Source organism: Taurulus bubalis (genome assembly GCF_910589615.1).
Source record: "Taurulus bubalis genome assembly, chromosome: 20".
Lineage (NCBI taxonomy): Eukaryota > Metazoa > Chordata > Actinopteri > Perciformes > Cottidae > Taurulus > Taurulus bubalis.
The window spans coordinates 2402410-2416682 of record NC_136608.1 but is presented as its reverse complement, the minus strand read 5'-3'; the positions used below and the strand labels follow the sequence as shown (position 1 = coordinate 2416682).

Below are 14273 nucleotides of genomic sequence, written 5' to 3'. Positions count from 1 at the left end.
TTTTCAGATCTTGCAGTGTTTGAGGTTAGAGAGACAGACTTAAAAACTTCTAAATGAGTCTAAATTGGTTTGGCTAAAATGTTGGCATGATCAGCGTAGTGTTTTTATCACAGCAGGTGTGTAAATGAATGTGTCAGCATGGCACCAAAGCACTGCAGCATTGACATGTAAATTAACATAAAGGTTTGGATCATTTTTTTTACCCAGGAAGTGTGACCGTTCTAAGTGCTGGTTGATGTTCACAGGAATCCTCGTAAAATAAACGAAAAACAAACAAAGGAAGAGTAGCGCCTGTTATATTCATTTGTGTGTATTTGGTATTCTCATAGTTGAATTAATCAAATGTCCAATGTTGCGACATGTTCAGAAGTTAACATCACACTTGGTTCACAGCTGAGTGAAAGTGTGAAATGTGTCTCTTCTCCCCGGTGAGGACATCAGGCTGTTCAGCATCACCTCATTCCTCCTCAGCCTCGGAGGGAAGAGGGAGGAGAGTGACTGAGAGGCTCTAAATTATCCCACTCTGTCTCCATCTCTCTCTTTCTCTCCGTCTACCTTCCTCTTCCACATTCCTCTCCTCTTTCTTCACTTTCTCTCTCCGTCTCTGTCTTTCACTTCATTCCTCTTTTTTTCTTCTTTCTGTCTCTGAGTTACACTCGGCCAGCCAGACTTTTGGGGCTTTGGGGTGTAACACTGCGAGAGTCAGGTTGTAATAACACGGCTGTGATATGCTTGGACCTCATCTGGATTCTGAGTTCCTGAAAGAGAGAGAGAGATGTGTGGAGAGGTGGATGAAGGCAGGCAGGGAACGTGAAAGAGAGAGAGAGACAGACAGGAGGATAATAACCGAGAGGCGGCCCGTGTCCTCGGGGCGCTCGCTGGCCCGTGAAGACGTGTCTCTGTGTTTTATCTGGACCTGCTGGGGCTCCGGTGAGGAGCCTCATAGCTGTAAACCGGCTGACCTCCCCAAACCAAACACCGAGCTGGAAGGAAGGAACATCCACCTTCTCTCTCACTTTTCTTTGCCGACTGAAGAATTGCCGTGAAAAGTGACGTAAACACCACTTTACTGCAGAGGAGCGTGCGCAAAATCACTCAAATCACAATTACTTTACCGGTTCCAAAAAACACAATATCATTTCAGTTTCTTTCAGAAAATCAATTTACAGCCATACGTTTTTCACATCGCGCCACAAAATATATAACCAAAAACAAAATCATTAATAATAAACAACACATTTAAAGCTGTCACGGTTTCCCTGCAAATAGATGTCACACAAGATATCAGTCGCGACTGTTTTTAGTTTGTAACTTGAGCTTGTTTTGATAAAAGTGGCTTTCTTTGTGAAACTGAAGAAGCTCATGTTCTTGGTGTCTTCCACGGGGTTTGCTCGGCTCACGTGTCACAGTTTTAAAAAAGCTTGGAACGGCAAAATAATCCATTTACGTGAATATCCGTGTGGGGAGGTCATGTGTTCATGATGCTCATACGAGATGAATAACTCATCTCCCACCAGAAGGTTCTTCACCTGTGTGAACAAGATGTGCTGACTTGAGTCTTGAGTCTTAGTTTTGTTTTTACTCATGGCGTGATAAAAAAATGTTCTGTCACTGTTTTATGTTGTATGTCTGAAACTTTGTTTTAATGTGTTGCTGCAGTCTTGGCCAGGACACTCTTGTAAAGGAGATGCTTTTCCTGGTTAAATACATTTTATATGAATCAAAAATATATCTCCATACAAAAAGATGAAATCGTCCCAGCCAGGAGGGACAATGGAGCAATCCGACTCTTCTTTTTTGGGAGGGGAGAGAGGGAAACACACCTGTTCTCTCCTGAGTGGCCTTTTCTAAAAGCTCTGCTTTTGCTCCTGACTGTCTGGTTGTGTAACATCTGCACGGTTGTTGCTCTGTCTCCAGATCTGAATTCATTTATTATTCATTGAGCACTGTTTCGCAGTGAGCCGTGATGTAAAGTGGACAGAATGTGTTTTTGTTACCTGGTGATCTTTTAGTTTTTTCTCGGTGTGAATATGAAATGCTCGGCTACATTGATGTTTGGAAGTAAGAACAGAACATCTTGAATTAGGAGTGTGTGTTACAGAAAACACTCTAAATCAATTGTTTATCTATCATTTTTCTGCAGGTTTTTTTCTGAACAGGACCGGCCTTTTTAACGATAAAGTCCGTCACGCGTAGTAGTGGTGATCGAGTCTTGTGGGACCGCACCACGTATTGCACAGAATACAGTGTTTTGTGCGGGGCATCACTTGTCAGCCACTAATATCTGCCTGTGTAGCAGCAGGTCAACGCCGACGTTGAGCTAAACACGGCTCGACATCAGATCCGGCTGAATGTGTATCCAGGGACCCGTGTGGGCTTCAGGTCTGAGGAGTAACGTGTCGGCGAGCTGCGCTCCCTCCCCGCCCCGTCACACCGGACCGTCCAGAGGCCACAGCCATGTTTGTTGCTTTAGGCTCGGTTGTACCGAGTCCCAGGCCCGCGTCAACCATCTCCCGCCGCCTCGGTTTATTTGACTTCTCCCAGGTTTAAATTGATTGTAGATACTCGGCTTTCTTATGAGTTTAGTTTTCAAACGAGGTCAACGCACGCTTTTGCAAACTGTTGAAAGTTTCTTTTACCCGACGGCGTCGCTGCTCTGCTTAGTCTTCTGGGTTGTACAGGGTCCAACTTTGACAGCGCATCAATTCCTGCCCATTCTAATGGTCTCTGAAATATATTGTCTAAATTATATAATGTTGAACAAAGGGGCAGATTCGGTTTGATCTTTTGTTAATCATGTAAATGCACATTTTCCTTTGGCTACTTTGATTTGGGACTTTGATGGAATGGTCCCGTTGGGAGTGGACAGCTAGAATGGCAGCGTTTAAGAAAGGCCTTTTTGTTCGTGAAGGGGACTCTCTGGAAGGAATGGCTCCCTAATGAGGTACTTGAAGCGCTCTCGGGCCCCATGAAGGGACTTTATTCACTATGGTGACCAGGGAAGCTTTGCTGAGTGCTAACACTCCAATGGAAATCCTGAGGAGCAAAGATCCAAAAATAATGAGAATCACATTAATCTCTTACCGACAACGGCCAATTTGGTCCATTGTAGGTCAAATAAAAACGACATTACAGAGCTGAGGAGGGGTGCAATATTCAGTAAATTTACCAGAAAATACTCATTATTATATTCTTTAGGGTTAAAATTTGTATTTTTAACTGAAAAACCCCTGGTATGTTGTTTTTCGTCTTAAAAGGCTTCAGGTTCTTATGATAAAATGGTGATTCTGGGCTAGAATCACCAGTTCTTCCTCATTGCTAAACCTCATTGCAAAGTACAATTTGATCAGGTCATCCACTGCTGGCATACTACATGGGCTATAAGGCTGATCCAGCCTTGACAAATAAAGCAATGTGATTCTTTGGTTTTCTCATAATTGTTTAACTTTAATCTTTTTCCGAGTTTCTTCTCGTAAAACATATTTCAGTTTTTTTTCTCATAAATTACAGCTTTAATCTTGTGATCTTTTTTCTCAGAATATCACCTCCCAACCACGATGACCCCAAATACGGCGTCGTTCTGATTGGTTCCTTTTTTTAAAGTCAATTAAACATTTGGGTACTCATTTCATTCTTTGAATATGAAATATTTGCTACTTTCTGCAGCTTTAATCTTCCGCATGGTGCTCGCATGTGAATGAAGAGAGCGGCCTGTGCTTGAGAGGATGTATAAAGGAATAAAGAGCCACACCTCTGCAGACCTCTGCACTATCCGCTCGGAAAGATGCAGCCGTGACAGATTGTGCTCTCGGTCATCTGCACACAGTGTAGGAGACGAGGGAACTCTGGAGCACATGCACATAAAAACCCATAGTGATGTAACAACCCTGTATCTGACAGAGCTAAAGTGGCCCAGTGCCTATACATGTACTGCTTGTGAGCCACACACAGTAGTGGGTTGTACGTGGTGATTGAGAGGGATTCTTTTTCGTCTCAAATGCAAATTATACCTATTAAGCATTTTTTTAAGAACTTAGATTTGGCTTGATTGTATTTTAAGCTATCCTGTTCATTTGGTCACAGTACCAGGCTGCAATATATTACCAAATCACATAGGTGTACCTGACATTCCTAACTACTGCATCCTCCAGCTACCAACAAACCACAGCTCTTGTACCGGAACTCTTGCTCTTGCTAGTGCTACAAACCACCAATGATGAAAACTTGGAAGTTACAATGAAAATCAAAAAAGCTCCAGCCTGCACAACGTTAATAATGGAGTCTTGGGCTAATACAATCTATTATGTATTTGCCAAAAAACAGAAGGTGATGGACAAATAAACCAAACAACGGTGTCTTGGTAACAGCATCCTCTGAAGGGAGTTCATTTTGTTGTGGTGGAGGTCTATTTGGTTTGTCCCAGAGGAGGCTGGCCGTGTTCCCACAAGGTTCAAATCATGGAGCTATTATAGTTGTACAAAGGTAATAAAAAAAATATAATGAACACATTCTCACTCCCAACTCATCAAATAGGCCTTGGTCAGTCTACTCTTCAAACTCTGACCCTCATGGGTTCTATATCTAGTGCCTGTTTTGGACGTGCGAGGAGCGTCAGTACATGCATAGTGTCTTTTACAAGCTCAGCTGTAAACACATACAATGCACACGCTTTGTGAAAGGAACCATCTTTTGAAGTGAAGACATACGATTGCACTGGGACTGGTAGACATCCACACGGCCACAAACGAACTTTCCCAGTTCTTCCCAGAGCTCGGTGATATCTTTGGCTGGCTTCTCCTTCACCGCTCGCCTCTCTGGAGAGCACTGACCCCTCCGTCCTCCGCCTCCTTGTTTCCTCCCCCGGCTGATGAAGATTTAAACGCTGGCCTATTTCAGACATTATTACCACAGTGTGCTCCACAAATCACCGGGATAGGAGACCACATCAGACGGGCTCGGGTGAAGGAATGAAGGGCTGGAGGGATCAGACAAGTAGGAGGAGGGACGGCCGGCCGTGTGTGTGCCAACAAGAAGCGTTGGATCGGTGACAGCTGGAAAATCTTGGCTGAGCAAAGTCATGAATTAAGTTGTAAGGCTTAATTGGTGCTGATGAAGAAGATTAGGAAAGGTGGTTTGAAGACTCTTGTGTTCAGTTGGTGCTCGTTGTCACAAACCTCAGGTCCTCAGTGCCAAGTCTCATTGTCTCATGAGGTTGTTATTGGCTGTGATTATGGGTACAACTGTACAATGATGTAGTACGTTAAAGAGCATCCCGATTGGAAATATTGCAAATCGGTCTTTTTTGTGCATGGCCCGGGTGAATAAAACTGCTCAGACCAACGTCTGTACCCATTCTACCGAGCATCAAAGGAGACCAAAAGACAACACCCAGCCACACAGATACAGTAGTATCTGTTGTCGCACCCCAAGATTCTCCTCAAGCTGTAAGGCTATACGCATCTGTAGAATCGGATCTATAGCATTTTTTCGCTGTCTGAACTTTCTACAATACGGATACAATCTGTCAAAAAAATGATTTGGGCTGCAGTCTGGACAAGGCCAAAGACTCCTCAACTCCTCCTCCACACTCTGCCATTAAAACCTAGTTTTGTTCTGGGTTTTTTCTTCTTTTTCTTTTCGTGTAGCATAAAGGGAAAAAAAACATGCATTTTGTATCCATTCCGATTTGGATTCTCATCGGCAGCACTAAATGCTGGAAATAATGGGGCTTTGTAAAAGATGAATTGCAAACTTTAAAATGAGACACACTGAGTTTTGCTGCAGTGGCACAACGCATTCAAGAATGATGGTGATTTGTCAAAATGTTCAGAATGGGCCGAGTGATTTTTTTCCTAATTTGTCCGTATGTGGCTAGTGAAAAATGGATCCAATATTTATTTTGGTGACTATGGAGCAAAACATATTTGGTCATGATCTGTGTCTTTGTTCACTTCTCCCATCTCAGTTAATCCTTTAAAAACCCTGGAACCAATTGTGGTTCTAGACCTAGAGTCTTTTTCCCCTGTGTTTGAGTCGTCGTAGGAACCCCAAAATGTATTCCAATACTTGTGTTTATTGTATGTATTTGTTCAGCAAAGTCTTGGTGGGTCGTCTCTGTTCTGAACTGTTTCTGAAGGAGTATCACAGTTTAAACCGTAGGACCACTGACTTTGAAGAGTTGGGAGAAAGTGTTGGTTCTTCTTATTGATATAAAGTGGATGTTTTGTTTTTACATATTCCCCTGCACTAATCAGGAGTTTGCTAATGTTACTTCAAACTGTTACTTATTTATTAATGAATAGTGAAGCTCTTTTCTACTTTTCATAACCTAAGTGTGCCTGTGGAGATGATGACGTGTCAGCTGAGATCACCTCTGTACAATCAGACAAAGGTTCCTCAGCTCTTTGCTGCTGTGTCCCTGTCCCCTCCACAGACGGGATGAACTGCATGAACAAGGACCACGGCTGTGCCCACATCTGCAGGGAGGCACCAGGCAAAGGCGGGGTGTCGTGCGAGTGCCGTCCTGGCTTTGAGCTGGCCAAGAACCAGAAAGGCTGTATATGTACGTATCACACCTGACCTCTGTGCTGCCCTACATTGACACACACACTCACACACACACACACACACACACACACACACACACACACACACACAGACACACAAACACCCAAAGACACAGACACACACACGCTCGTCTGCGATGAGTCTACGATGAGTCTATGATGCGTCTGCAATTCGTCTGCGATGAGTATATGATGCGTCTGCAATAAATCTATGATGCGTCTGCGATGTGGCTACGATGAGTCTATGATGCATCTGCGATTAGTCTATGATGCGTCTATAATGCATCTGCGATGAGTCTATGCTGCGTCTGCGATGAGTCTATGCTGCGTCTGCGATGCATCTATGCTGCATCTGTGATGAGTCTATGATGCGTCTGCGATGAGTCTATGATACGTCTGCAATGAGTCTATGATACGTCTGCGATGAGTCTGCAATGAGTCTATGATTCGTCTGCGATTAGTCTGCGATGAGTCTATAATGTGTCTGCGATGAGTCTATGATACGTCTGCAATGAGTCTATGATACGTCTGCGATGAGTCTGCAATGAGTCTATGATGCGTCTGCGATTAGTCTGCGATGAGTCTATAATGTGTCTGCGATGAGTCTAGGATGCGTCTGCGATATGTCTACGATGAGTCTATAATGCGTCTGTGATGAGTCTATGATGGGTCTGCAATGGGTCTATGATACGTCTGCGATGAGTCTATGATTCGTCTGCGATGAGTCTATGATGCGTCTGCGATTAGTCTATGATACGTCTATGATGTGTCTGCAATGAGTCTATGATACGTCTGCGATGAGTCTATAATGCGTCTGCGATGAGTCTATGATGCGTCTGCGATGAGTCTATGCTGTGTCTGCGATGAGTCTATGCTGCGTCTGCGGTGAGTCTATGCTGCGTCTGCGATGCGTCTATGCTGCGTCTGTGATGAGTCTATGATGCGTCTGCGATGAGTCTATGATACATCTGCAATGGGTCTATGATACGTCTGCGATGAGTCTATGATACGTCTGCGATGAGTCTATGATGTGTCTGCGATTAGTCTATGATACGTCTATGATGCTTCTGCAATGAGTCTATGATACGTCTGCGATGAGTCTATAATGCGTCTGCTATGAGTATGATGCGTCTGCGATATGTCTACAATGAGTCTATAATGCGTCTGCGATGAGTCTATGATGCGTCTGCGATGAGTCTATGATGCGTCTGCGATGCGTCTGCGATGTGTCTGCGATGCGTCTGCGATGAGTCTATGATGCGTCTGCGATGAGTCTATGATGCACCTGCGATGAGTCTATAATGCGTCTGCGATGTGTCTGCGATGAGTCTATGATACGTCTGTGATATGTCTATAATGTGTCTTGTATTCTATTCTATTTTATTGTGTATATATATATATTACTTTATTTTATTTTGTATATATCTCTCATCCCTGTTGCTTCTTTATATATTTTATCTTTTATCTTGTGTGTTTGTATTTCAAGTGGTAAGGCGCTACTGATGACGACAAAAAAAATTCTCCTTGGGGATTCATAAAGTATATATTCATTCATGCATTTATTCTATGATGCGTCTGCGATATGTCTGCGATGCGTCTGCAATAAATCTATGATGCATCTGCGATGTGGCTACGATGAGTCTATAATGCGTCTGCGATTAGTCTACGATGAGTCTATGATGCATCTGCGATGAGTCTATGATGCGTCTGCGATGAGTCTATGATGCGTCTGCGATGAGTCTATGATGCGTCTGCGATGCGTCTGCGATGTGTCTGCGATGCGTCTGCGATGAGTCTATGATGCGTCTGCGATGAGTCTATGATGCATCTGCGATGAGTCTATAATGCGTCTGCGATGTGTCTGCGATGAGTCTATGATACGTCTGTGATATGTCTATAATGTGTCTTGTATTCTATTCTATTTTATTGTGTATATATATATATATTACTTTATTTTATTTTGTATATATCTCTCATCCCTGTTGCTTCTTTATATATTTTATCTTTTATCTTGTGTGTTTGTATTTCAAGTGGTAAGGCGCTACTGATGACGACAAAAAAAATTCTCCTTGGGGATTCATAAAGTATATATTCATTCATGCATTTATTCTATAATGCGTCTGCAATGAGTCTACAATGCGTCTGCGATCAGTCTATGATACGTCTGCGATGAGTCTATGATGCGTCTGCGATATGTCTGCGATGCGTCTGCAATAAATCTATGATGCATCTGCGATGTGGCTACGATGAGTCTATAATGCGTCTGCGATTAGTCTACGATGAGTCTATGATGCATCTGCGATGAGTCTATGATGCGTCTGCGATGAGTCTATGATGCGTCTGCGATGAGTCTATGATGCGTCTGCGATGAGTCTATGATGCGTCTGCGGTGAGTCTATGATGCATCTGCGATGTGGCTACGATGAGTCTATAATGCGTCTGCGATTAGTCTACGATGAGTCTATGATGCATCTGCGATGAGTCTATGATGCGTCTGCGATGAGTCTATGATGCGTCTGCGATGAGTCTATGATGCGTCTGCGATGAGTCTATGATGCGTCTGCGGTGAGTCTATGATGCATCTGCGATGTGGCTACGATGAGTCTATAATGCGTCTGCGATTAGTCTACGATGAGTCTATAATGCGTCTGCGATTAGTCTACGATGAGTCTATAATGCGTCTACGATGAGTCTATGATGCGTCTGCGATGAGTCTATGATGCGACTGCGATGGATCTGCGATGCGTCTGCGAGCCTCTTGGTTTACGTCTTTGATCCAACGTCGATCTCCCTCTGATCTAGGGTTTTTGTTAAGAAGCTCAATCATTTTCAGTGAGTGGAAAATAATGGTTAAAGTCATGTAGCGTGAACTAGCTATAAAATGAGCGGCTCACAGACGTTGGATGTCTTTAAATCCCACATGTAGTCAAATGCACTTTTGCGTAACGCTCTCCGTCATCTGTTAATCTTTCGTCAATTGCCATGTCACTTTATTTTACGATTCACATGGCAGTGAGGTATTAACACTTTGCTTCATAGACTTGAATTTATTGAGGTTACGTACTGGTGCGATGAGGGATCTGAGCTGTTCCTGTAATCAACATCTGTAATAGCAATGATGGACAAGTTCCAGAAGGCCCTCAGCGGTAAAATATGAGGGTGGACATTTAATACCAAAATCAGCAAAGCGTTTCATGCCAAGCTGAAGGTGCTGAAGGATTCAGTGGAGTCTCAAACTCCCCCCTGGCGGCTCCATCCCTGTTTCTCACTCTTCACACCGAGTGCCTGCAGCCATGGAATTTAGGGCTGCTGTTTTTTGGTGGTGGGTGGGGGGGAATCGCTTTTAGTTATTGTTTGGCAACACATCTTGTTCTCCTCTAAGACGGTGAGAGTGTCAAGATTGTGAAAGCATCTGAAAGTCTCTACTACATCGCCCGCTGTGGTAAAATTTCATTAGTGGCCAGGGACCCAGTGGTGTGCCGGCCTGTTGAGATTGGCGGCACAGAACGGCAGTAAAGAAGTGATGAAAGAAATGCTCGTTATGTCTACACATGCACACACACACACACACACACACACACACACACACACACATACACACACAGACACACACACACACTCCCTTCCTTCTCCTCTCTCTTTGTCCATTTTCTGATTCCCACATCCTCTCTCTCCTTCACTCTCGTCCTCGTCTGGTTTCAAATCATCTCAAACGCTTTTTCCTTCCTTAAGTAAGTGAAAACCTCCTCGTTATAATCTCCTCTTCCTCACGTTTTCTCTCTCCAGCCCTCGCTTCATCTCTGTGCATTCTCTTTCTCACTCCACGCCACATATATTCTGACCCATCGTGTTTCTCACATTCTTTCTAATGGTTTAGTTCCTCAGCCGAAGCAAACCTTAACCCTGCAAGTACAAGATCAGAAAATGGTTTTATTTTTTAAACAGAGATGTTGTTCTGCAGGACATGGACCAACAACATATTTTGAGGCATTGGAGAATTTGTTAGTGTGGTGGCCAATTTTCTTTTTACCCAGAAGAGACCCATGAACGTGTGTGTGTTGTCTCCAGTGACGTGTAACTACGGAAACGGCGGCTGCCAGCACACATGTGACGACACAGACACAGGTCCGGTGTGTGGCTGCCACCAGAAGTACGCCCTGCACTCAGACAGCAAGACCTGCATCGGTGAGTGACAGCCAAGACGGCTCACACACACACACACACACACACACACACACACACACACACACACACACACACACACACATACACACACACCCTGAAGCCCTCACAGCTGTATGACTGTAGCATGTGTTGTTTGATAGAAGGCCCTTAAAACTGTCACACACTGTCCATCTGAGAAAAGAAATGAGGAATAAGTGTGTGAGGCTGATAGATCGTCTCCTAGCTCCCCAATCCTTCATCGAGAGGATTTAGCGTTCCTATTGGTTCAGAACTTTATTGCTTAATATGTCGGGTCAGCTTTGGCCGATAGCTGCACTAATGTTCCGGTGTAACGCAGTACAAAATAGACAAAGTGGTCAGCTGATTACAGTTCATGTTGATCTTGGTGTGTAGAGTTATTGAACATTCTGGCTGTTAAACCACGTTCTCACTCCCAACTTGTCAGATACAGAATTTTGGTCAATGGCCCTACGTTTCAAACAAGGATGCTATGCGTCGTCCTCTCGGGCGGTTTTGGACATGCAGGGTGGCCTCTAGTGGCCTGAGTATTTTTGACTAAAGGACAACATTATACATCCATCCACTAGCTTCCGCTCATCCGGGCCGGGGTGCGGGGGGCAGCAGGCTTTGGAGCAACGCTTTCCAGCTCCTCTTGGGGTCCCGAGGCGCTCCCAGCCCAGACGGGATATGTAATCTCTCCAGCGTGTTCTCGGTCTACCCCGGGGCCTCATATCTGTTAGACGTGCCTGGAAAGCCTCAAAAGGGAGACGTCGAGGAGGCATCCCGATCAGAGGCACCAACCACCTCCACTGGGCGAAGGAGGAGCGGCTCTCCTCTGAACTCCTCAGCCTGTCTCTAAGGCTGAGCTCAGCCACCCTACAAAGGAAGCTCATTTAGGCTGCTTTTATCCGCAAATATCCATAAATTCAGAGCTTCGCCGGCTCAGCTTTCTCTTTCTCTTCACCACAACGCTCCATTTTACCCGTGGGTTCCCATAGAGAGAGAAAACGTCTGCGTAGGCAGGAGGTCTGGGTGGATGGAGGTGAACAAACACAGGACTTTCACCCAGAAGGCTAATGTTTGTATCCCGAGTGGAACCAAAACTCAACAATGACTTATTTTAGTTGTGTAACGTACTTATGTACTGTAGTTGCGTCATCTAGTTGTGTTACATGGCTACATAACGTGATTAACTTACTTGCTTACTCTCTTAACTTACGTTCAAACCTATACCATCATCTTTTCCTACACCTAACTAAGTCGTTTTGTTGCTTAAATCTAAATTAGTAGTAATGTGACATACTTACTCAAGTAGCCAAAGTAGCATACTTACTTATTGTTGCATACTTTGCCCTGCACGCTATAAAAGGATGCAATGGGGTACCCAGCGCATTTAAAAGAGGGCCATTGACCAAGTGCCCACAGGTGGGAGTCAGAACTTGTTGGTTTAACACAATGTTGTGTTTCTGTTTGTTCCCTTTGTGTTGGAATTATCAATTTGAAGGTATAAATGAATCTGTTCTGGGCTCAGGTAGCAGTAATAAGCCTGTTTGGACACATGACACATGGTTTGTCTAAAACGCTGGTGCAACAATATCACCTTTAAGATCATTGTTTAAGATGTGTGCCTACACTAAGTAGACGTATAAGAGCTCTTTGGTTAGGTTCATTTGGATAGATGAGAGCTAAATGCCCCTGGTGAAAAAAAAGAAGACTCTGTCCTTGTTTAAAAGACCTGCTGAGGGGTTTGCCAGGAGTGAGGACACGATCCAAATCAATTACAGAAAACTCCCCCAAAATCACAGATCTGACAACATCAAAACTCAGAAAGTTCTGCATGCCCAAGTTAAGCGAGACCAAACCACAGTCTGGACTCGTGTCTGATTTGGTCATTTCTTCGAGTATTCACTCTTGACCCACAAACGGTGTTTAAAGCATTTCATTCTCGGCAAAAAAAAGCGGGTTCAGAGTTCAGCTTGGAATCAGAGTTTGTATTGACTCCCCTGCTGCCAACATCTCTAACCTGGTTACAGGTCACCAAGTCTCTGTCTAATTAGTGTGCTGCTTGGGACTCCATGTGATTGTAGTTTACGAGTTAAAGCTAAACTTTAATGAAGCAAATATAAAAAATAAATACACTTTTCCATGTGGCTTTGACCAAAGAGAGAGATGTAATACTTGGTGACATACAACATGGTGAGGTTACAACCACCTGCACACCAGAAGACACATGCAGTTTGTCTCAATCCTGAGAAACGTCTCAGTGCAAAGACACAGCTGTTGATAACACACACACGGACACACAATTATCTGATGTCATTTTGATGTGCTGTCCTTCCTGCTGTGTCCGAACACTGGAAACACCTCTCTCTCTCTCTCTCTCTCTCTCTCTCTCTCGCTCTCTCTCTCTCTCTCCCTCTCCCTCTCTCCCTCTCTTTCTCTCTCTCTCTCTCTCTCTCTCTCTCTCTCGCCCTCACTACTCGAGCAGATTGCGGTTTTGACTGCCAATAACCCCTTTTGTTTCCAGCTGCCTTGAAGAAATGAAACACCGTCAAGGAAAGGCAGTGAAGAGGAAGCAGAACGAGAGGGAACCCTCCTCTCTCTCCTTTCCCAATGTATTGTGTCTTTTCTCTCTCTCTCTCTCTCTCTCTCTCTCTCTCTCTCTCTCTCTCTCTCTCTCTCTTCATACTTTGACAAGAGAAAGGACCTCAGTATCTCTGGTCTGCGTGTCCCAACTGCTCTATGGACCTACCTTGAACCCCCCTTTCCCACCTCCCTCCCTTTTACCCTTTCTGTGTAGCGCTGTCCCTCTGCTCCTCCTTTCTCCTCCCTCCTCCTCCTCCTGCTGCTTTCTGGTGATAGTACCTGATTGCCTGTGTTGTCTGAGCATCCGTGTTAAAAACCAAATCGGGTGGATTTAAAGGGTTAATCCTCAGCGCACAAGAGGACAGAGTGGCTCTGGGTGGGTTGGGGTCAAAAACGGACATCTCAATTGCAGCCTGATCTTAGTCAAAGCTCCCAAAGAAAGCAAAACCTAACCTCCTCCTCCTCCTCCACCTCCTCTCTCTCTACCTCCTCATCCTCCACCTCCTCACAAGTCCCAAACAAAAAGAAAAAGCGAGCGACTCGTCGAAAACCCCGAAACGACCTCCATGCCTCATTCCCATCCCATCAGCCCGCTTTCTGCGCATTACACCTTAACAGAGAGGCAGGAACTTGCATCCTTCTTTCTATCGCATGTGTCCACTCACGTGAGCCACATCCTCCACCTGTCTGCCTTCCACTAATCAGCATCTGTCTGTCTGTCTGTCTGCTTGTTCAGCATGGGAGCGCCTGCCCTGCACTACATTTGTATGGTTTCCCTTTTTCATGTTCCCTTTGAATTGCAGTACATTTTGTATTGTTGTTGTTGTTGTTGTTTTTCGTGACCCTGGTCCTCCTGCATTGTTTTTTTTCCCCATTCTCCTCTTAGCTGTAGTAGTATAGAGTGATTTAACTCTAACCCCCTTCCTCGTCCTGTGT

General features: G+C 44.5%; 1 protein-coding gene across 2 annotated transcripts in view; it reads left to right on the top strand.

Annotated features, from left to right (window-relative positions):
* scube1 (signal peptide, CUB domain, EGF-like 1) overlaps window positions 1–14273 on the top strand; it is a gene marked incomplete at both ends in the record, with an annotated part of 91575 nt that overhangs the window by 44151 nt on the left and 33151 nt on the right. For both annotated transcript variants that reach the window (XM_079235796.1, XM_079235795.1), the window contains 2 exons: window positions 6434–6562; window positions 10635–10751. In XM_079235796.1, the coding sequence (XP_079091922.1) occupies window positions 6434–6562; window positions 10635–10751 (246 nt within the window). The remainder of the gene's footprint in view (window positions 1–6433; window positions 6563–10634; window positions 10752–14273) is intronic.